The sequence below is a fragment of the Gossypium arboreum genome, chromosome 3 (assembly GCF_025698485.1).
Source record: "Gossypium arboreum isolate Shixiya-1 chromosome 3, ASM2569848v2, whole genome shotgun sequence".
NCBI lineage: Eukaryota > Viridiplantae > Streptophyta > Magnoliopsida > Malvales > Malvaceae > Gossypium > Gossypium arboreum.
The window spans coordinates 3,358,870-3,382,841 of NC_069072.1; the positions used below are offsets into that span (position 1 = coordinate 3,358,870).

Genomic DNA, 23,972 nt, shown 5'->3' on the forward strand with positions numbered 1-23,972 from the left:
CATGTTTTTCAGTAAAAACACGCCTTATAGAATGCCACATTAATAAAAATTGCTCTTTGTTGAACGTACTTTTTCAACGATTTACCCAATCAAAATTTCCCTAAATAACTGAAGAAGAGGCCTATTTCCCATATATATATATATATATATATATTAAAATTGACATTTATGTGTAATTTTGCCTACGTACGTTACTAGTAATTATAGTTTACTCATAAGAAAATATCCCGCTTATCCTTTTAGCTAGAAAATAAAATATGAATTATAGTTCACTCATTAGAATCTCACGACTTTGTATAAACATAAAATATGAATAGACATAGACAGTACAAAATTGCAATATTCATTTGATAAAACGGAAATTACAAAGATGTTAACAAGGAAATTCCCTACCATGTTACAAAGAGAACTCAATTCTTATTATTATAAAATTATTATATTTACAATCTTCTCCTCATCAACAACATCACAATGTATGTGTGCGTGAGGGAGGCTGTTATTATGCCTGCTGTTATTATTATTTCCTATCATTATTTTGGTGGGAATTTCCTCAAGAAAAATCGAAACCATAGAAGATTTAAAGAAAAAAAAAGAATAATTAGAAAATTAAAAATATTTACGCAAATGCAAAAAGATGATTTTCCCTTTTCCCTTTTACTTTTCAATGCCTTGTTGCAGATACTGTATGAGATCATAGCCGGCAGTGGTCCACTTATTGTATGCATCTACGCATACACTTTTCATGAAATTGGCTGCTTCACGCTCGGACATTTCGGGATGAAATCTCTTGCGAAGATTTCCAATGGGGTCTCCCCTACTGAAGCATGGCAATCCGCTGTCGAGCATCAGCAACACCGTGTTGATAATCCCGTTCATATATCGACGGGAAGCCAGGTATCCTTTAATACACAAGCTGCCAAGCATTTTCACAAACAACTCAAAATTTAGATTGATGAGGATACAATAAGGGGATAAAAAAAGATCGTATGCAAAGAAGGTCATTTACCTTACAAAGTTATCCCATGTTTCACTCTTCATAACCCCAGATGGGTCGAGTAATTGAGTCATCTCGTGGCTCAACTTGAAATGTGCACTCTCGAACCGCATATTTCCACCAGGTGATATTTCAAAGATGAAACCAAAATCTATGTGAACAAGCCTCCCCGCACTGCATTCACATGCATATCACACTGGTTTGAGTATTTGGTTCTTTTAGGCCAAATTCTATGTTACTCGGACTCGGATATAAGTGTTGGATACTGGTATTTATTGGAGATGAGTATGGTCAGAGTTTTCTAAGTTTTTCACATATTTGGAGGATCTTTGGGATCATATTCTCATTTCCATGTTTCTGACATGAGTGTTAGACATAAATACTTAAATAAAAATGAAATGTCCAAGCAACATAGGCCAGATTTAATCTTTGGTATTATTGCTAATCAAGATAAAGGTGATGGCTTATTAAGGTGTAGGACCTGTAAATTTGTTGTAGTTTATAAATGGGTCCAGCTCCCTATTCATCTGAAAAAATCCTAGCACTAATAAAGCTTTTAATGACCAATAAAAGCTTATTATTCCAGTCACTCATATTCGAGTTTTTGACTAATCCTAAGAGCTTTCTAATTGGCATCCACATTTTCAAGTTTTCTAAAAGCAAATCAACTGAAAACACCAGGTCTGATTCAAATTTTTGTTGTGATTATGTGTTCAGGTAACTAGGTCCACCAATCATCTGGTTATCATGTTTTTAATATTAATTATTTATACTTAAGTGTTCTACCAAGCACAAGATACAATTTCTAAAGTCAAGGAAATAGCAGAGCCATACCTGTCAAAGAGAAGGTTGCCATTGTGTCGATCCTTCGGTTGAAGAAGAAGACTAGCTACAGCATAACCTGCACTGCTAACTAAAAAGTTTCTGCGGGCGGCTTCAAAGCTAGGAGAGCCAACGGGCCCAAAATCCTGTTGAAAAATCTCATACAGACCGCCATCAGTTGTTTCACCCATTTGGCTTCTGCTTCGTGTGTTAGGCACAACCTACGCCAAGGGAGAAAAACGAGAACTTATTAAGTAAAGACTTCATTGAAGTACCCTATGAATGGTTGTCCAGTTCCTTTCCAGCAACATGGCACATGCACAAATGACTTCAGTAGTAAATTAAATCATATTGTCATATTTGTCCATGTGCGTATTATTGGGGGAACAAGATAAAAATAGAAATGATACTCCCTATATTCTATTTACACCAAAATTTTTTTAACCGGACCGGTGGTCAGTTCGCCAGTCTGACCAGTCCTACATGTCCAATTAAAAAATTCAAAAAAATTAAAACATTCCCATTCAACTGCTAGTTCAACCGGTTTTTAGCCGGATCATACCAATTCCTGGGCTAACCGGTTTAAAAGCACTTTCCGGACCGGTATCTCGGCCGCTTCCCTGTCCAACCCTCCAATCCGGTCTGGTTCAAATAACATTTATTTACACAACCTTTTTTAAAAACCATTGTCCGTTGTGATGGTAAAAATCTTCAAGACAGACAAATGCAAGAATGAAAATAGTAGTAGTGTAGACCACACCCTAAAACTCCTTGGCTGTGAGAGCATTATATTCCCTCAAAGTTCCTTTTTTCATCATTTTGTTTAGCTGTTCTAGATTAGGTATTTCCGAAATAATCACAAGAGTAAGCAATCCTTAGATAGTGTTACAGTATTAATGTATTTAATGAAAGAACCAGAACTTGAAGCAAAATGAGCAGAAAAAGCTTAACAGAATAGAAGATATACTCACCTCAATTATACCTCTTCCTGGGCCAGTTGGGAGAACACCATACGGAAATAAATATAAATCAAGTCCAACTGCTCCAAATATGTCTCTTAGTTGAGCTATAACTTGAAGAGCAAGAACATCTTGTCGACAATCATCTCCAACCTTGAATAGAAAGCCAATTATATAGGAAAATGAAAACATTATTTATATAAGAAATCAGGACTCTAAAATTTTGACCAGAATAACTAGAAAGTTAAACAAAGTACAATTTTGGAATCTGGGACCATATATAAGAGGAACTGAAAATCCAACAAACTGGAAAGTACATAAATGCAACCACCATCTTAATAAGGTTATGTGTTATTATATCACATCTACTATGTATAGAATTTCTTGTGGTAATATACAAGTCATGCTCTCAACCTCTTAGAAATTATTTGAGGTTATATGCTTAACAGTGTATCAGAGATCAGGTGTATTCTATTGTTCATTCCTTACACAATGTGCTGCTGGTGACCCTATGAAGTGCGCACATGTAAGCCCTTGTTTTTCCCTTTTTTTCTTTTTTTAAAGTTACAACTAGCTACATCAATAGTCCAACCAGAATCAATCATTACAAGCACTGAATTGAATAACTTAACTAACTAACTAACTAACTAGCACTCTCATAATTTTCACAAGGTAGGACTTGAACCTAGGCACTAAAAATTCCAAAGGCCTCAGCCTTTGCCAACACAGCCAAGGCTGCCTTTGGTGAGCTACAAATGACGCAGAGTTTTAAGTGGTGTTGTCCGACATCTGTTAAATATTGGTTTCCTGTGATCTTATATTCGAGTTAAGTCCTCCTTCGATTACGAATTGGCTTTAGTGTCCTCCTTCTATTACCAATTGGATTTAGTTTGGATACTCAACAATAAGAGAAAGAGAGTTCGGGTTTGTGTCATCCAGCAAAATCAGAACATAAATTTAGAGAAGCAAAACTAGCACAGCTTCTGAAAACCAAGGAAACCCTCTTTCAGTGCTGGAGGATGCGCACAGTGAATCCCACTCCACAGAAATAGTAAGAGAGCAGCACTACAAAGGTGGACACAGAACCTAAGAGGATTTTTGGGCTTAAACTTATTGGTAGAAGGAAACAATTGAGAAGGCAATTTGAACCAGAATTTCTGTCTACTTGCGTCCAACTCAGATACAAGTTCACCTTGAAAATACAAGCCTGGGGCTTTATGTCATTCTCATCACCATCTCGATCAATGACATTGAATGTGATCATGATAGGAACTTTTGCTGCCGATTGTAATGGTATTCCACTATCAACTCGAATACCCCTAACAAGCTTATTAGGAGCAGTTGGCAAATAAAGGTCTTTTCCATTCACTTGAATTTTCTCCAACTCCCTGTATCAGTAGCAAGCATGTAACCACCAATTTTAACTGCAACATAAAAAACAGACATGACACAAGCAAAACCATTTAAGAAATAGAGATATACTTCCGGATGCCAGCCCGGCGTTCCTCCTTTGGAATAGGAAATAGGACGCCAGAAATGGATGTAACTTTGTCAAAGAAGTCAAATTCTCTTTCAAACACGTCTTGGGCCTCAGGTGAGAAACCATCAACAATACGTTGCCGAACAGCTGGTAGCATTGCTTGAAACGCAAGATTCTGGAATGAGAGAATGTACACAAGTCAATGGCCAGAGAATGGAAGGCTATAAAAAAAAAAATAGAACTTTACAAGTTTTCCTAACAAATTAATGGTATCTGAACCATTTTGTTTATGAAAATTTCAACATTAAACTCAAAGCTATTAGAACATTTCCTAATCTGAGATAAGTCACCAGACACTCTTAACATGATCAGATAATGCTCACTCTTAAGTCTTATTAGACTATATCGGTTCCCAAACTGACCCAATTAAAGGCTTCTCACTAACCATGATCAACGAAAACCTAATTCTAACAAATGATTTTCATTAAGTAATTAGCTCTTTCTTTCTTTCTTTCTTTCTTCTTCTTCTTAAAAAAGAAGAAGAAAAGAGTAAATTGGGGATGGGGGATTTAACCTTGCTCTAAGTAAAACAATCACTACTTCTTCACTTAGGTATCGTTTTGTTGTTGTTTCTACTATTTATTTATATTTGTGCCTCTATAAGGTTAAAAGTAAAACATGTTTGAATTTTAAAAGCAAATAAAAATTAAGAATTAAACGGTGTAATTTTAAGAAGAAGATGCATGATTTTACTTTTTATAAAAACAGTTACTTTAATTTATGTCTCAATTGAATGTTTTTCTTTTGGCATAAATTGAATCATTTTTTAATATTTACCCAAAAAGCAAAAAAATCAAAAGCAACAATCAAACAAGGCCAATGACTTTTTCTCTTTGGTAATTTGACTTAATCAAGGGTACTTGAAAAAGAGAAGCAGTGACTTTTTCTTTTTGTTATTTCTAAAGGATTACCATTTTTCTTTTTGGTCTAAAGCCAGATTTCAATTGTACCATTCTGTATATATATGTCATCAACAAATAAGCAAACTTTTTTTTTTTTAATCCTCCATGCGACAAAGCATTTTTTTAGTCAATTTCAGGTATATTTGCAAATAAGAGTTTTAATTGTTTCTTTATATACCTTTCTCTAATTTTCTTTCTTATTTTCTTCTTATAGATTATATGAACAGGATAATTATAACATCAGATCTGTTGTGATTCAACCCCGAGTAACCCACCTCTAGCCCACAACCCAGCCACTTTTCCAAGCCAATGTACAGTATTACTCCCAAACATTAAGGCAAGTTCTAACATGCTTTCACGAAAAAGAGAACACTGAGATAGACAAACCTTTTCTTCGGCTTCTTGCCCTTCTTCAGGTTCTTCACCCTACAGTTACAAATTCAGGCTCAGGAGTTTCATATGATAATAAAGTGATGTAATGAAAAGAGAAGTTGGTCATGTGTTTCATCACAAGCTCATTGAAATAGCATACTATCTAATTGAGGAAATTTATAAAATTTTCACACCTGAAGATGCCATATTAGAATATGTGCAAATATGTCACTTTTTTTAGTTGCTCTAAGCAAATATCCTTCTAACCTCTGCAAAAAAGAACAATCATTAATGCCAAAAGTAAGAAGTGTTAAAAAGAAAAATAAAATGTACTAGACAGTGTAAGCAACAGGATAATTGGGCTAATCAGATTAAGGTCATTTAGGTGGTGACTGGGTAGAAGGAGCAAAATCAGTTTCCGACCAAATGCTGAATTTTGATAAATGCACAATGCTGTTGTATCCACATGATGTTTAATTGCAGTCATGGAGGCAGTATTGATTAATAACTTTTAGTTGAAAGGATATATCAAACTCAAATTGACTTGTATTGCTGAGCACCTTGTATCAAAACATAACCACCAAGCAAATACACCTAAGACCCATCCTGTTATCAGGTTAACATCCTAGCATTGCACCTCATCAATAAAACACTATAAATACATGTCCAAATCATCATTGATCACTCACCCCTTCATCATATCTCAGAGATTGCACAAGTTGTGGCATGTAGAAGGTTACATGATCAGGAGGATAGGACTCCAAAACCCTTAGAACATAAGCCATGACACGTGGATGGCCCTTATATTGAGGAGTAAGGAATTCAAGAGCTACTGTAATTGAACAAGCAGCCCAGTGGGGCAGTTGTTGCAAAAGTGCTGAATTCTCATCAACTGCCTTTGGGGTGACAAAATACGGCAGTGCCTCAGGTATTTCACGGATGTCCAATATATTTGACTGTATGAGAAATGACAACAAATCAAGTAAGATCATGCCATGATGGTAAAAGAATATAACAATGGAAGCAAAAGAGAGGAAAGGACAAATCAATGAATGTTTCTGGAATGCTCAGCATAAAATCCACAATGACAACGTACAATCTGAATGAAGACATCTCCTTACTACTTGCATCATAAATAGCAACACAGAAGTTTCAAATTCTTCCATTCCAATTCCAATAACTCCATGCAAGCAAAGCATACCTGGACTAGCTGGGTTATTTCAGTCTTTAGAGACACGTTTGTTGGAAACCTTGAGGCCAAGGCAAAAGCAATCCGAGGATCCACTGAGAAAGCAATCCTGGCATGTTCAATCCATTTCTCTGGGGTGAGTTTGGGCCGAACAGGCATGGGTTCCCTGAATATAAATATAAATACAAGCAACAAAATTTTATTAAAACAATGAAGACACTTGTGCAACAAAAGGATCCCAAAGAATAAAGTCACATCAAATATCAACAAATATATTCTGCTGAAAATACTTTGAAACAGGATGTGCCCAAACTTCAAGCCTATCACATTCATTCTGACACAGCATTAGAAGCAGCTGCTTTCGCTTTTCTCTTCCCGCAGCATAATTATCCATCTGGCCCCAGACTGGGTGATATTCCTCATTCTGGAAAATTTAACTTTAGGAATAACCAGAATAATCCAGAAACAGAATATCTTAATCAAGGTTGAAACATCTGAAAACTAAATGATGACCATCTTACCGCATGAACCAAAGTGTCCCCTTTCTCAGGTGCTTGGACCTTGGAGTCAGTTTGAGATACCATCTCATTACAAAAATACTGAACAGATTGAGCCTCACTCTGAGCAAAATTCATATTGTTCATGTCATAGAACTGAGGTTCAAAGGCAAACCAGCCCAAACAGGCCCTGCATGAACCAAAAACAACTTTAAATAGAACTGCAAAAGTGTGCGAGTAAGCTTAACTGAATATTGGAACACAAACGTAAATAGAATGCATGTTGCTGCAGCAACGCCAAACATGTGCAGTAAAAACAGTATCATTGTATATGTGAATATATATATTGTTTAATTCATTGATTTACAAGAATTTAGTTCACTGAGTTTTTCCTTGTAATCAGAGATTAGATTTAGGGCAGATTCTAGGACATTATATTAATTACTGATTATGGAAATTTTTTGCTTCCATAATTAGCCTCGATTGTAGACTATAAGTATGCACACTTATCGGTAAGATACGAAAGAGGTTTCTCTTTTCAGCTTTCCTTATATGGTATCAGAACCCATATCCAGCATTCTTTGTTTCAGCTTTCATCACTGATTTATTTTTTTCCTTCGTTTCAGCATTCATTGTTGAATTGTTTGTTTCTTCGTTTCAGCCTTTATCCTTGAATTTCAGTTTTCTTATAGAAAACAGATTAACCTCTTTTTTTTTTTTTTTTCTTGTTTTGCTTCCCTTGCCTATTTTTTCATCATGCCTGAAATCTTTTCAAGTTCCACTGGAGCTACCAAAGCCAACCCTATTCGACTGTCTCACAATGAAATCTTATTCAGTCCACAGCACCATCATTCGCCTCAATGGGGGAAATTTCGTAAGTTGGTCTTAATATGGCCAGATGTACGTTGGGAAAGAATGAAGAGGGGCTACTTGACAGTAAGACTCCAACCCCCGAGAAGACAGATCCAGCATGTGCTATTTGTGATGCAAATTCCATGATCATGGCTTGGTTGGTGAGCACAATGGATGAAAAATAAGTGCAAATTACATGTGTTATTCTACTGCAAAGGATTTCTGTGATAATGCAGTTGGCATGTAGTTTGACCTTGGAAACTATTTCCAAATGTAAAATCTACAACAAAAGATTGGAGAAGTTTGGTGTGGAGAAGGTAGTGTGACAAGGTATTTTAATGCTCTTAAGGGTCTTTTGCAAGATTTAGATTTATTTAATAATGATGTTCATATGACTATACTCTTCATAAGAAAACTGTAGGGAAAGGTAGAATTTTCAAGTTTTTGGTTGGATTGAATGTTGAATTTGATGAAGTGAGGGGGAGGATACTTGGTAGAAACCTCTTCCTCCCATTGGAGAAGTTCTTTTTTAGGAGTATGGAGACAGTAAACCAAACATTATGCTATGTTGGGGTGAAAAGAGACAATAAGTTCAACTGAAATGTTTGTTGCGGATGCCAAGAATCATACAAATCCAATTGATAATCAGGCTGCACACTGATCATTCCAAAACAACTAGCGAATATTTGATGAGAAATCCCAGGCATGGTGTGTTTATTACAACAAACCACATATACTCGGAAATTTGCTGGAAACTTCATGGAAAACCAGCAAACAGGAAGAGCAACATACCAAGGGATAGAAGCAACCATGGAAGCTCCTTAGCAAATGCAGTTAACACCTTTAAGAAGAAGCAAATTGAATTTCTCTTGAAACTGCTAAACTTCAATCCATCATCTAACATTCATAATGTTTCCTTGGCTCAAACATGTAGTGATTCAAATCCTCTATCTTATTGTTCAATTCTCACCCTTCTCCATGGATCATAGATTTAGGAGCTATCAATCACATGATTAGTATTTCACATTTATTCATGATATAATCTCCTTGTCCTGGCAATGAAAAAAATTCAAAGTGCAGATGGTAGTTTCTCACCTATTGCAAGGAAAGGCTTAATCAAACTCGCAGAAAACATAGACCTTAAGTTTGTGCTTCATGTTTCTAAACTTGCTTGCAATCTCTTATTTGTTAGCAAACTATCCGAAGACTCTAACTATTGTATTGTTTTCTTTGAATCTCATTGTGAATTTTAGGACCAAACTCAAGGAAGATGGTTAGCAGCTAGGATAAGCGATGGTCATTATTATTTTGATGAGAGAATTTCCGGTAATAAAAAGGCTCAAGGCTTAAGCAATATTAGTTAAAACACTACTTATGAACAAGTTATGCTTTGGCATTATACATTAGGCCATCCTTATTTTCCTTATCTTAAACATTTATTTCCCACTTTATTTTAAGGATTGCTCTTTTCTTTTTCTTTTTTTTATTGTAAAAGCTATTATTTATCTAAGAGTCACTGCTCTACTTATGTTTCAAAACCTTATTATCTTTCTAAACTATTTTATCTCTTTCATAGTGATGTACCTTCAAAAATTACAACTTTGTTTAGGAAAAAATGGTTTGTGACATTCATCGATGATTATATATGGTCATACTAGGTTGATCAAGAATGAGAAGTCTGAAGTGGGAAAATTGTTTAAAGAGATTTATAACATTATTGGAAATCAGATTTAAATAGAAATCTGCATCTTACAGTCTGATAACGAAATTGAATATTCTAATGACATTTTGGGAGTAAAAAAAAAAAAAATGAGGATTCAACATTAGTCTACTTGTCGTAACACTCCAAAATAGAATGAAATTGCTGAAAGAAAGAATAAACATTTCCTTGAGGTTGCTTGCACTACTATGTTCTCTATGCATATTGCTAAGTGGGAAAAGACTGTTTTAACTGCATCATATTTGATTAATAGGATGTCCACTCGAATTTTAAAATACATCACGCCTTTGAAGTGTTTTAAACCTTTTTTTCCAGAATGTAGGATCTATTTGGATTTACCGATCAAAGTTTTGGTTGCATTGTTTTTGTCCACTTACCCACCAAGATTCACTCAAAACTTGATCACAGAGCTAAAAAATGCGTTATTGTAGGTTATGCTCCAAATAAGAAGGGATATAAGTAGTATAACCCTCAAACTAGAAAAATCTATATTCACTCAAAAATGATTTTTGTAGCATTTCAAATTCTTCGAATCCTTTATCAAATATAATCTACGACTCCATGATGCTAGAAATACTTAGGAAAAACTTGCTCAAGATGTTGGAAACAGAGGAAATCTGAGTCTATTATTGACAAGCATAAACAAGATGCAAACATAAGAACTATTACAATAGACTCAAAATCCGTATGAGTTTTTGGCTTATGCTAGGAAAAATATTCATAAAGTTAATAAAGATCCGTCTACTGCTCCAATGTTAGATTAATCAAATCTCCTAAGGGATGGCTCAAGTAATAGATCAATCAAATCTCCTGAGGGATGGCTCTTGTAATTGTCCAAGTAATCCTATCCGTCAATCTCCTTCTATGCCTTTTAACGAGTCTTCAGATCATGATATTCTTAAAAACATTCCTCTTATACTAGAAAAGGTGTCCGAAAATGTACCAATCACCCCATTGCCAAATATCTATCTCATCAGACTTTTAGGCAATCATGGAGCTTTGACCTTTAAGATTACTCACTTGTTTGTTCCTAGAAACATTCAGGAAGCACTAGATGATCATAACTGAAAGTTATCAGTTATGGAGAAAATGAATGCACTTAACACAAACGGGACTTAGAAGATTGTTGACTTGCCAAAAATATAAGAATAAAGGGAGGTATAAGTGGGTGTTTATGGTGAAGTTTCAAGCAAGTTGTAGCATAGAAAGAACAAGATTAGACTTGTGACAAAAGGTTTCACACAAACCTAGGAATTGATTATCATGAAACGTTCGGTCCAGTAGTAAAGATCAATTCTATACGGGTTTATTATTCCTGGATGTGAATTATACTTGGCCCTTACATTAGCTGGGTGTAAAAATTGCATTCTCGAATGAAGATTTAGAATAGGAAGTGCTCACTAGTCTACCACCCAAATTTGAAGAGAAGCTTGGAGAGGAAAAGAGAGCAAATTAAAAGTCTCTATATGGACTTAAAACCTAGAGCTTGGTTTGAACGCTTTGGGAAAGTTATAAGGATTCATCACTATTCTCAAATTCAAGCATATCACACTGTGTTTTATTAACACTTGAGGGAAAAATGGTGTTGCTATTTTGATTGTTTATGTGGATGATATAATTTTGACAGATAATGACAGTGCAGAATTGGAAAATCTGAAGAAAGAACTTGCAGCCAATTTGAAATATAAGGCTCGAGGAAGGTGAAATATTTTTTTAGGATGGAGTTTGCTAGGTCTAACGAAGGTATATTTGTTAATCAATTCAAGTATACACTTGACTTAGTGGAACAAGTATGCTTGGTTGCAAGGCAGCTGAGACACCTATGGAACACAACTTAAAACTATAGCCAACCAAAAAAGAAAATATGTTAAATAGGGAAGACTATCAAAGGCTTGTTGGCAGATTGATGTACTTATCCTATACATACTCCAACATAGAGTTTGCTGTGAACTTAGTAAGTCAGTTCATGTACTCACTAGGAAAAGAACACTTTGATGTTGGATATTAAATCCAAAGATATCTAAAGGGGACTCCTGGAAAGGGACTGTTACGTAAAAGGCGTGAACATCTGCAAATTAAGGTTCAAACAGATTTTGGTTGGGATGGAAATAAAACTGATAGGAGGACAACTTCTGGCTACTGCACCTTTGTTGGAGGAAATCTAGTTGTGTAGCAAAAAACAAAGTGTAGTAGCAAGGAGCTGTGTAGAGGCTGAATTTAGATCCCTTGCTCGTGGAACTTGTGAGGTAATGTGGATTAAAAGACTATTAAAAGGTTTAGAGTTGTCAGATTCTTCACCCATGAAGGTGTATTGTGACAACAAAGCAGCACCTCTATCACACGCAATCAAGTTTTAAACGAGAGAACAGAAGATGCACACGTGGACATGCATTTTATCAAGGAAAAACTCAATAAAGGACAAATTTGAATGCCATACATTCCTACCACCAGTCAAGCTGTTGATATACTGACAAAGGGACTTCATAAGAAGCAGTTTTGATGGCCTATTAGCAAGCTATCTATGGAAGACATCTTTCATCCAGCTTGAGGGGGAGTGTTAAAAATAGATCCCTTGAAGGGATTTAATTCATTGATTTATAGGAATTTAATTCACTTATTTTTGCCTTGTAATCAGCGATTATATTTTAGGATATTTTATTAATTATTGATTATGTAAATATTTTGTTTCCTTAATTAGCTTAGTCGTAGAATATAAATATGTACAATTCTTCACTCATTAGTAATATACGAAAGAGGTTTCTCTTCTTAGCTTTTAGTTTTCTCTTTTTAGCTTTTCTTACTAACTTAATATCTTTTGTTACATATGAGGAAAACCTAAGGTGGAAGCAGGTTTCGGACCTTAAGGACCTTACCTCCTAAGAAGGGGTTACAACCACTACGCTGAACCTTGGTTGTTGAGTCGTCCTTAAGCACTCTCTCACCCCTACATATCAAACGCCCAAAGTCCTTGATCGTTTTGGAGATGAAAGAAACCTAAGATTTTTAGAACCCAAACTCTATCTTCAATTGCATTTCTTTCCAAATTCTTGATATTTATTGCACCTTGGCAACTTCTCACAAATGGAAATCATAAGCATTTCTAAATGTTAAGACATGGAAACTATGTAAATTGGTATAAATATCTTGGAAGACATATGTAAACATGGACCAAGCGTTTGAACTCCACCATCATTTGGCACAAAGACTTCTTAAAGGTGAAGGCTAAATAAAATGGGTCTCAGTAATTGCCAAACAATAGCCCGATTTGGAAAATGAGAGCAGTTGCCTTTAAAACACCAACCTTTTATCAACATTTTGGGCTGTTAAAACTGCCATAATTCATGTATAGTCTTCATCCTAAGAGCCCCTATAACATGTTCAATGGCGCACAATTTTTGAAAAGAAAAAACAAGGGTAAGTTATGTTTGTATCTAAGCAAAAACTGAAACGATCAATCTTAAGTTTTTTACTAAGGGGCAAAAAACAATTTTAAGATAATTTGCTGAACTTAAGTGTTGAGATTCTGGAAACCAGGACATGCAAGTCATTGACTTTCCCAGAATGAATCAAAAGAAAAAGAACTAAAAAGGTTTAGGTTGAAAGTAAAAACTGAAAAAATTAATCTTAATTTTTTTACTAAGGGACAAAAACCAATTTTAAGAATAATTTGCTGAAGTAAAGTGTTGAGATTTTGGAAACCAGGACATGCAAGTCATTGACTTTCCCAGAATGAATCAAAAGAAAAAGAACTAAAAAGGTTTAGGTTGAAAGTGAATGAGAGTCTCCAGAACCAAAAAATAAAAGTCAATAATCCAAAAAGAAAAATCAAATAAAAGGAACTAAAAGGATGCAGATCCAAAGTGAAAGAAAGAAAGTCAATGGCAGTTACCGGTATATTCTATCTTCTAACAGCTGAATCCCACTTCTAAAATTCTGCAAATTCCCTTGGGATTGGCATGAGCAGAACTTAAGACCGAGAAGCATGAAGGTGAAAAAGGTGCCGGCTGCTGCTGGGTGACGTGAAAAGCTCCAGGGAAGTCTGGTCGTTCCTTGTAACATCCGACCAATGAGCAAAAGTTGCTCAACACTATTGTGACGAACTACCTATACAACTCAAACAAGAAAAAGAGATGTAGCCATAGAAAAAGGAGTAGCATCACATGCCAGAATGTGCATAAACATAAAGAGATATTGGCACTGTAGGAAACAAGATAATAAATGTCAAATGCACAATCATTGTAAGGTGAAAAAGCACACATCTATACACACATACACACATGATATGCCATGTATGTTCAAATGCTGTTCAATGATAAACAAACAGCACAAACATCAGGACATGGAATAGAGTTGTCTGAAAGAGAGCATACAAAATTATCAATTACCTCAAAGCGATCAATAAAAAAACCCAGCCACAATCTATGAGCAATTATTTGGTCAACAGGATTGATATCAGGCAGTTCCGCTGGTTCCCCAGCGGACAAGTGGGGCCTTAATTTTGCAGTAGGTCCAGAGTATTTCCAATCAGATGCAAAGAGACCTCGTTTTGTATCAATTGTCCATAACCATGCATCAACAAGTTCAGCAAGGACAAGAGAACCCCACTGCGGAGCAGCAGAAACCAGCCAAGTCCAGATGAAAACACCAGTTTCCATAGCATCAGGGGTAGCAATATAAGCTGGACACCAGCAGAGAAGACGTAGAAGTTGTGAGAAGCCCTTCACATTTGATTTTCTGTCAGAACCCTGGACATGAACCATTTTCAAAGGGTAGGACTGAAATGGGTCTCTAAATAATTTTCAGCAGAAAAAAAAAAAATATATATATATATATATATGAAATACTGATAGTTCTACCAGATTTGACAGAAGCAATGCAGTTGCCTGACAACAAGTTTCACGGAACTGTGACTTATCCAGTTCTCCACCTTTTTCTGCAGAATTAACAAATTGTTGAAGGAGACGCACAAACTTTGAAATTGAAACCTCATTGAATGCCTCATCCTCAGTCTGCTGTGGTTGAGAGAATGCTCCAGAGATCAGCCTTTGGAGGCCACCACCAAAACCTTGTTGTGGCGCTGCAGATTGAAATCCACCCATGCTATTATACAACCTTCTCATGCCAGCAATTTCTCCGGCATAGTTGCTTTTAACTGTTGCACTGACTATACCAGTACTAAGCACCTCTAAGATGAAGGCTTCTGACAACTTCAAATTCGCTCCTGATGCAGCAGCAGCAGAAGCCATGACTGCAGGAATATTTGCAGTCCGTATTCCAGTCCAACAATCATTTTTTCCTGTACCAATCCTTATCTCAGACAATAAAGACACCACATCAGTTGTATGCTGTGCCTTCTGCCATGTGTTTGCTTTACAAAGCTTTTCCTGTGGGATATATTTGGAACCACAAACAATTAATTAGAAGAACCATGGAAAAAAAGAACAAATCAAAGTCAATTTAAGAATGGGAGAAACCAAAAGAACAGCCTTGATACCAAAAAATGAAAAAAAAATGTTGATAATTGAAATTTATTGGCCATCACCCCAGAAGGTGTGTCCATATATGAAATTTAAGACAAATCTAAATTTTAATGAAAAGAAGGCCTACACAACGCATTCTAGTAGTAAATGACAGAATATTCAAAACTCAGTGCATAAGGAAAAATGTACATTAGCCATGAAGGATTCCATACTAAAGGAACGAGAACAATAAGCAAAAGAGTAACAATAACATATACAGTCATTCATTCAGCAACCTGGAGTAAACCCTGGGTAGTACATGGAGCATATGAGAGTGATTCAACAGTCCATTCCCGAACATTTTTTTGGTATAAAGAACGGACAGCTGCTTCCCAAGCAGGATCATTGACAACAGAAGTTGTCTCATTTTCAACAAAAAAAAGCAAGGAATCCAAACAAGATGAATTCCACAAAACCTGCACATATTCAATTCCATTTGTCTCAAATATGCGATTCAGATTATGGAGCAAACTGGGAAAATAAAATGTAGAATAACCATTAGATGAGAAGGATATCATCAATATATAGCTTTACCTGAGGAAATTTTTCTCTAAGCTGAACCAATAGTTTCACAGCTATATCCCGAATGTGTTCTTCCCTCTGCGACATACTATTTATTAGAAAGCATGCATGTGCGAAAAGGGTTGATTCTCTAATTACAGCTTCATCGCCTGTTTTAGTTATTCGGTCTTCCTGAACACATGTCAAGAAACTCAAGAGGTTCAGTTAGCAGGATCACATGGTACAAATACACACAGTGTTACAAGGAAGAGATAAAAGAGCAGGACAGTAACCAGTATTAAACTGGTAGAAAAGGGGGTTACGCACTTGTCCCATTTCAGGAAGGTCGTCCAAGAGAATTTAACTTAATTGGTAGGAATTATAAATTACTTAAATGACACCAAATTTGCCGTACTTTGTCGAGAAATTGCACTCACATGAAAATTCACAAGAAAAGCAAGAGAATGCTTATGGGATAAGATAATAAGATAGAGCTACAGATGATCAAGCATATCCAAAGACAGCACTATAAAGGACGAGCAAACCTGAAGGAACAACACATATTGTACACTTTTCAACAGTCTGTTTTAGGAGTACATGAAATATTTAAAGTGATAAAGAAAAGAAAATATGGAATCCTCTCAACTTTGGGTGTAAATATATTAAAATCAAATTAATGTAGAAAACCAAATCTAGGATAAAGGTAACTTTCCTAAAACCAAATCATTTGCATTCCGGTGTGCATATATTCGGGCCATTTATTTATAATAGTGCTTGAATCCTCTTGTTGCTTTGGTTTATTGAAACCTTTAGTGTAAGCTATAGATATAAAACAACACAAATACGCAAATTTAATTCATTTATATGTAAAGAAAAGATTGATATGAAAATTAGTTCCTTAATAGTTAATCCATAACTCATAACATCATTTAACATGGTATTTCTATATTATTATTTAATCATGATAATTTTTTATTCAATGCCTAAATTTTTTAAAAAATACTTCATCTCATATTATTATTCAATATTTTAATTTTAACCATTAATTTTTGATACATTAATTTTATTCAATAAACTAAAAACAAATTGGGACACAAAATTGAGCTATTCAAATAGTGTCACATAAGAACACGACATGGATGGACAACTAAAATAACAACTCACAAAAAGTAACATATCCATGATACAAATACATGAACATGTCTAAAATTATAATTTTTTTAAATGAAAACAAGACAATACAGAGAAATAACTAAAACACAATATAAAGAATATAATACCAACAAGATATGAATGCTTTAATGTTTCAAAATCTATATAGCACGACTCACTTGTCAAATTTTAAATATAATTCTGAATATGATTACGACACAAAAGGTTAACATAAATACAAAATATGCTGATTTCTAGCCACATAAGGCAACAATTGAGGGGATAACTTTCAACTTATGTTATGTGGCAAATTCGAAAATGACAACAATATAGAAAAATGACTAAAAAAGACAGCACAAAAAAAAAAGTAAAAAGAAAAATAACACTAACACTACATGAATGCTCAAACATGTAAAAATTTGTATATTTGTAAAACCATGAATATGATCGTAGCACAAAAAAGGGGGGGGGGAACAAATACACACATGGTAATTATTTAGAAGAAATTGAGAAAAAAATGAAGAAGAAGATAATTTGGGAAAAATCCAGGGAACCAATTTACTCACTTGGGTGACATCTTTTATTCCAAGTGATTGTTGAATTCTTTTAAAGCCGATTGGAAACTATGACTGGACAATGTGTAAAAGAAGCTACATACTTGTATAGGTTGTAGGATTTACCAGAAATTCTTCAATTTCTTCTAGAAATAGATGAAAGGCATTTAGGGAATTGGTCTAATTCTATCTTTGTTCATTCCTTTTGAAGAAAGAAAGGATCCCAAATAAGTAAATAACTGATTTTCTTAAGCGTTTGGGTCTAACTCTGGTGCCATTTACAATAACTCTTTGCTAAAACTCGTTTTTCATATTTCTTACTGAAAAGGAAAGTAAGCCATGAGAATGAAGTGTAAGTGTATAATTGTAGACCAAGACAGTCACAAGATTAGCCACCCAACATCTTAAGCAATTTGTTCTTATTAAAACAGAAGCTAGTTGATTGTACAATTATTAATTAACTATAATTTTAACAACACCAAATTAGTGAAAGATGCATTAACACCTAAAATCTCCTTATATGAAGATTGTATTAAAAAAACGAATAAAACAATGCTCCAAACATTTCAAGAAAATTGCAGACATACCAGCCATGACACTGCTGTTTCAAATGCCCTGTGCACCATTGCTGTCAAACACTGGGAAACAGCAGGCATAAGATTTGGAGTTTTCAAGTATTCAAAGGCACAACTGAAGGCGCTTCTAGAAGCGGTAAAACTAGTGCCACCACTAGTGTCACCATTAAGGATGCCACCATTACTGATGAAACGTATTATCTCTAGGAAAGCCACAGCAAGAAGATAGGTTGCTTTTACACCTGTAAAGAAAGCCAAAAGGAGTCAATGAAATGAGCCTACTACAAAAAACAATGCCCCCGTCCCCTCTTCTTTAATGAATAATAAAACAATGATACAGACCAAATAACAAGATGTTATCACACAAGAAATTATTGAACATGGAGATAAAATAGGTATATTCACAATCAACTCCAAGAAGCTCACTAGACCTGAAATTGTGCTCATTGCACCAACATCAACTCGCCCACCTAATGCGGCAGAAAGAGCTGTTCTTTGGCTTACAGCAGCTTTCTCATTGCCGCTCCCTTGACGACTGCCAGGGTTGTGAAGGGCATTCAGTTCCAGCTCATCTTCAAGCCATTTCACAGAGCTCACAACCTGCAAAGAAACACAATGTCAATGAAAATGGCACTTTACTTTTGGAAAAGCCTCACAATCATTTAGACAACATACAAACCTAGGTCAACTGTAGTGGGAAAAAAAGCAGGTTTTTGTTCAGAATCAGAACTAAAACTGAGTTGATGTGAACACAAGCTAAAGACAAATTAAAATGGGCAACCATATTTCAAAATAAAACTAGAAGCATAGATTTATATGGAAATAACTGAATAAGTTGCAAAAGCCTAGAAGAGGCATTGCGCTTCCTAGTCGGTCCAACAAGAAAATTTTTAAATGTGTAAAAACTCCCAACATTCAGCAGATTATGTAGCCATCTCAACTAGTGATTGCACATCCAGCTGATCAACAACATTTCCACTTGACAATTGCAACTTAATCAATGTCTTAATGTCAGATTTATTAGGAAATTAAACATAAACCAGTCTGATAAATATAATTAGCACAAAAAAGAAACTGATTTAGAAAATGAAATGTGCTCATGGAAGAATTCTTGAAAATCAACTTACAAGGGGAGGTGTCCCCTGAGCAATACGTTGGACAGCAGAAGACCATTGTTCATTCCACATATATGGTCCTGCCACTGCTTGAAGGGCAATAGCACTCATGCTTCCTGAACTGCTCAATGTTGAGGAATCTGATTTTTGAGTCTTCTGAATAGGAGGTGCCAGCCCAAAAAGAGCAACATAGAACCACAAGTTGCGAAATAACTTCAGCAGAGAAGGTTCCAGATCTACTGTAGGATCAAAATCAGAACATACTTCAGCAACAGCAGGAAGTAGGGGCCCCAGAAAATCAGCTCCACTCCTGCAAGATTTGAGATACTGGAAATAAAATATTTGGAACATGTATTATGAGGATAGCAAAAAAAGAAGTTTGCGGAAAGCAAGCCATAAAACAGAGAACAGCAAAATACATAAATTATAAGGAAAGACAAATATATTGCTAATCAGAAAATATTTACCTGCCACTTTTTGATTCAGCTGCCAAGCCTACATCAGAGCACAAAGATAACAAGCGATGCCGATAGTCTGAGCGCAATTTAGCATTCTTAAGACCAGTGGCAATCAAAAGAAATCCCGCAGGAAGAGTCTAGAATGTGATTGAACGAGTGAGCACCAAACCAATAAGAAAAACTACCAGACAGCTAAATTGTTACTTCTATCTCACAAATAATGCACACCTCAAAACGTTCTGTGGTGGCCTCTGACTCCGAAGTTTTGTTTTCTCCAGACCCTCCACTTGAAAGTTTACTCAAGTAACTTCTCGTCATCAGAACAACTGTTTCCCTATATGACTTCTCGAAACCTAAACTTGCCATGCGAGATACAGCATCAAGAAGCTGCAGTAAATTGAGTACATGTCAAAGTTGAGAAACCATGCCGTGTGATCTAAACAAGAAAGAGTATTAGTCAAATCTTTCAGTTACTTGTATACCTAAATAGCAGAAAAAGAAATTTTTAAATTTATAATTACAAAATACATACTCGAAGTCGCAATAAGCTTGGAGTTATAGCATCACCCTCTTCTAAGCTTTCAATAAAAAGAGGAAGTATCATGTCAACCACTTCAGGCTTGCTGACAGCAACATTTAGATCAGCCAACAAACGTATTACATTAAGCTGTACTGCTGGAACTACCTGTTTCTCTTTATCATCCTGAAATTTGCATGACCATGTAAACATAGCGAAGAAGTAAACTTAAACGGGGTAATAGCTATTTGTTAAGTATAAGCATAAATAAAGGAAACATGCCTACCACCTAAACAGGCAAATAGCCTACTAAGATCTCATAGGCAACAGATAACATTACTGATCCATATTAAACAAAAGTAAAAGCAACCTCTATACATGCAAATGCAGAATGCTCTGGCAAAAAGATATGAAAAGAAAAGAAAAAGAACAGACTTTTAAACTAAATTGAGAACAAAGACTTTAAACCACATATCAAGAGAAGGTATGTTTGTATAAATGTTGCATGTATAACTCTGTTCAGTGCATTAGGCCCACACACAAGCACATGCAGTTCTCTGTTTGACTTAATCATTCAATGGTTAATATAATACCACCGACCTGCTCCCCATAATCATTTCTCTCACGAATGCTTGTAGCTAATCCCATGATAAATGTATCTATTGGAGCTCGGTCTTTGGCCCAGCCAGTTTCAATAATCTCACAACATGTCTTAAGAACACCATCAAACATGACTCCTTGGCTGCTGCCCCAGGTATCAGCCTGTTACATTCACATTGTTACGAAAATAAAAACAGAAAAGGGAAAAAAAATCTATCTATAAGTAAATTTTCGAGATTTAGAATCTAAAACCCAGCTACAAAACATACCTGCATACATGCAGCCAGCACAAGGGGTTTGAGACGAATGAGCAAAACACGCAGCGGCTGCCCTCCTCTAGAGACAGCAACTTGTGCAATTCCAGAAAGCAAGGAAATGAATAGCTCCTCACAAGCTCTCAACTTTCTCCATACAGAGAGCAGACAAGCTTCAGCAGCATCTATCAACAATGCAAGAGTCTCAAGCACCAATTTCTTAGAGGTCTTTGCGTCCACATCAAGACAGACAAGACTTTTAATTTGCATCCTAGCAGCAGCTTGAAAAGCTGATAGTTTTGCATTAATTCTGGCTTTTAAAGGTTGTCCTTTTTCATTCCAGTCACGCTTCCTAATCTGGATACCAAATCAAAAGTTGTGACCATCTCGTTTTTCATTATACATTGCTTCTACAAGGTTCAAATGCTAACTTATTCTACAAAACGAGTACAAGTTACCCATTTCTTCATACTTTTCCAATAAAATGCATTACTTAGGTGCCTTAATTTAACGGAAATAAATAGAACAGCACAAGGCTTCCGTTGGCATTTACCTTTAGGAATGCAGACATAGATTGAAGCTGCTTCTTTGCAATTAATCTCACTTGCTCCAAATGCTTTTGATCAATGCTCACCTTTTCCAAAGTATGAGCAATCAATTTAAAAGCAACTTCTTGCTTCTCCAAGCTCTCCATGGACTCGTCCTCGAATGAAGCAACTTGTTGCGCAAACATAGCCCCACCTCCATCGATACTGAAATTCATGTGATCAGCATAACTATTCCAATAAACACTACTTCCATTGGCTGCAGCCTGAGTATCGAAGGTTCCTGGAATCTCCCCCTGTGACGCCGTAAGTAACGTAGATAATTGATCGAAAAGGTGATCTATCAATTGATCAGCATCAGACTGTAAAACTGGCGGGAAGTTATTTGACAAAGCCAGCAGGAAAGCCCTAGAAATTGCCGTATCGTTTCCGTTTCCTTCCTGGTTACTGACGGAGGTAGTAACTACCTCCCCGAAATACTCGGCGATCTCGGAAGCCAAATCGGGAGATGCATTAGCGGTTTCAGAAATGTATTTCAAGAAATCAACGAAGAATGAAGAAATTGCATCGTTGTTGTAAGACTGCGGCCAAAAAGAACGATGAAACGATGACGGAATGGCCCGAATAAACTCTAGCGTCACCGATATAGGTCGGTCATCCCTCGAATGGGGACATTTAGAAAGAAATCGCGCGACGCCAATCACCGCATGGAGTTGCGACCTTGATGCCCTAGGCGAGTCGTTCTGTAACGTCTCCGGCTGCGGGCACCTACCGCAAATCCAAGCTAGTTTGTCTCTAAATTGCTCCGGACGTCTCGCTATAATGTCGCACAGTTCGATCATCGGATCCATGTTCGGTCCACCAAAATTCTTAGAATCCACTCAGATTTCGTCACTTAAAATAATAGCAAAATGTTTTACCGAAAAAACATAAATGTTAACGTTTCGGATTGTCATTTCTGAATCAAGAAGCTCCTTCCTAACACCGATAGCGTTATCGCTTTCGTTTTTGTGGCCGTTGCTGCCATTGCCTCCTTATTTTTCCTTTTTTTCTTTTCTCTGCTTTTTTTTTTTATTTTTTTTTTATTTTTTTATTTTTTTGGTTCCGTTATTTCTTTTTAACAGATTTAAGAATGATTGAATGAAAATTTTGTTTCCCTCCACAGTCTTCGCGCCTCTCGCTCGTTCGCAGCCTTTCCTTTTTTTATCTTTTAGTTTCTTTTCTTTTCTCAGCGTGTTTTTATCTACGCTGTGTTCCTCCTCCAGTACGTGGCCGTATCGGCGTTACTTAATCTTAACAAGTCACGTGACTCCGGACAACTGAGTGCCACTGTATTAATGTGATGCGGTATTAATTTGATTAAAATAGTGTGCCTTTCCATAATTAGAATAAATATTTTTATTTTTATTTTAAAAGTAATAATATACATAAACTTGAATTCGCTTAAATTACATTAATAAAATTTTTAATTTACTATTTAGTAATAACTTTATTTTAATATTTATACATATTTTAATTTTATTATGCATACTTTATTACTTATATGATTTGTATATATTAATAATATATTTAATTGAATTTGTATTACAAGTTAACTCGAGATTAATGATAACAACATGATAAAAATTTAATCTATTTTTTATTTTAATATCGTATATATGTCATATGTTATTATTAATTAGTTTCAAGTCATACTTTTATTATTTATTGTATATTATTTTTGCACGTGCATTTGTGTTTTATATTTGTAGTTTCACATATATCTGGCGTGCGATATAATTTCTAGTATTACTAATATTATTAATGAAGTTGGTGTTACAAGTCAACTTGACACTAACCCACAATTGCCCACAATTGTTGTCAAAACCATGATAAATAATTATAGTGCATTTAGTATTATTTATCTAATTTATTTATGTGTTTAAATTTTACTTTACTCATAATTTAATCTATTTTTTATTTTATATCATACATATTACATATTTTATTATGATTAATTAGTTTTAAATCATACATTTCATTATTTATTATATATTATTTTTAAACATACATTTATATTTTAAATCATGATTTTCACACGCATACACATGTGATAAAAATTTTAATATATTTTAAAAATACTTTAACCAAAACCCATACCTAAATATATTCCTAAGTACAAACCTAAAATAAACATAATATAGAAAATAAATAAACCCACCAATTATACAAATTAAAATTTAAATACATTATTCATATTTATATATCTTTCAAACTTAAAAAAATTATTTTACTCTTTCACTTAAATTTTCACATCTTTTAAAATTAAATAGAGCGATAAAATAATATTTTTTAT

At 35.2% G+C, this 23,972-nt stretch overlaps 1 protein-coding gene across 1 annotated transcript; it reads right to left on the bottom strand.

The window, feature by feature from the left end:
* Positions 1-321: 321 nt before the first annotated feature.
* On the bottom strand, positions 322-22,929 carry LOC108474856 (phosphatidylinositol 4-kinase alpha 1). The gene is made up of 26 exons (XM_017776884.2): positions 21,646-22,929; positions 21,108-21,449; positions 20,839-21,000; positions 20,254-20,424; positions 19,950-20,108; positions 19,731-19,858; positions 19,276-19,573; positions 18,580-18,748; positions 18,161-18,390; positions 15,901-16,059; positions 15,603-15,782; positions 14,704-15,231; positions 14,233-14,592; positions 13,737-13,951; positions 7,300-7,465; positions 7,069-7,202; positions 6,791-6,944; positions 6,279-6,545; positions 5,784-5,858; positions 5,605-5,643; positions 4,258-4,430; positions 3,968-4,163; positions 2,788-2,928; positions 1,829-2,037; positions 1,007-1,168; positions 322-913 (listed from the first exon to the last, which is right to left on the bottom strand). Exons 1-26 carry the CDS (start codon positions 22,486-22,488, stop codon positions 655-657), a joined length of 5,919 nt encoding a protein of 1,972 aa, XP_017632373.1. The 5' UTR covers positions 22,489-22,929; the 3' UTR covers positions 322-654.
* Between the last annotated feature and the right edge of the window lie 1,043 nt (positions 22,930-23,972).

What these genes read in the sequence shown, in the direction of transcription:
- LOC108474856 (XM_017776884.2), bottom strand. Translation starts at nt 22,488, where the DNA reads ATGGATCCGATGATCGAACTGTGCGACATTATAGCGAGACGTCCGGAG. An exon ending in TTTTTATTGATCGCTTTGAG is followed by an intron (nt 13,952 to 14,232) that starts GTAATTGATAAT and finishes TGAGTTGTATAG; the next exon opens with GTAGTTCGTCACAATAGTGT. An exon ending in CAGGAAGAGGTATAATTGAG is followed by an intron (nt 2,038 to 2,787) that starts GTGAGTATATCT and finishes CCCTTGGCGTAG; the next exon opens with GTTGTGCCTAACACACGAAG.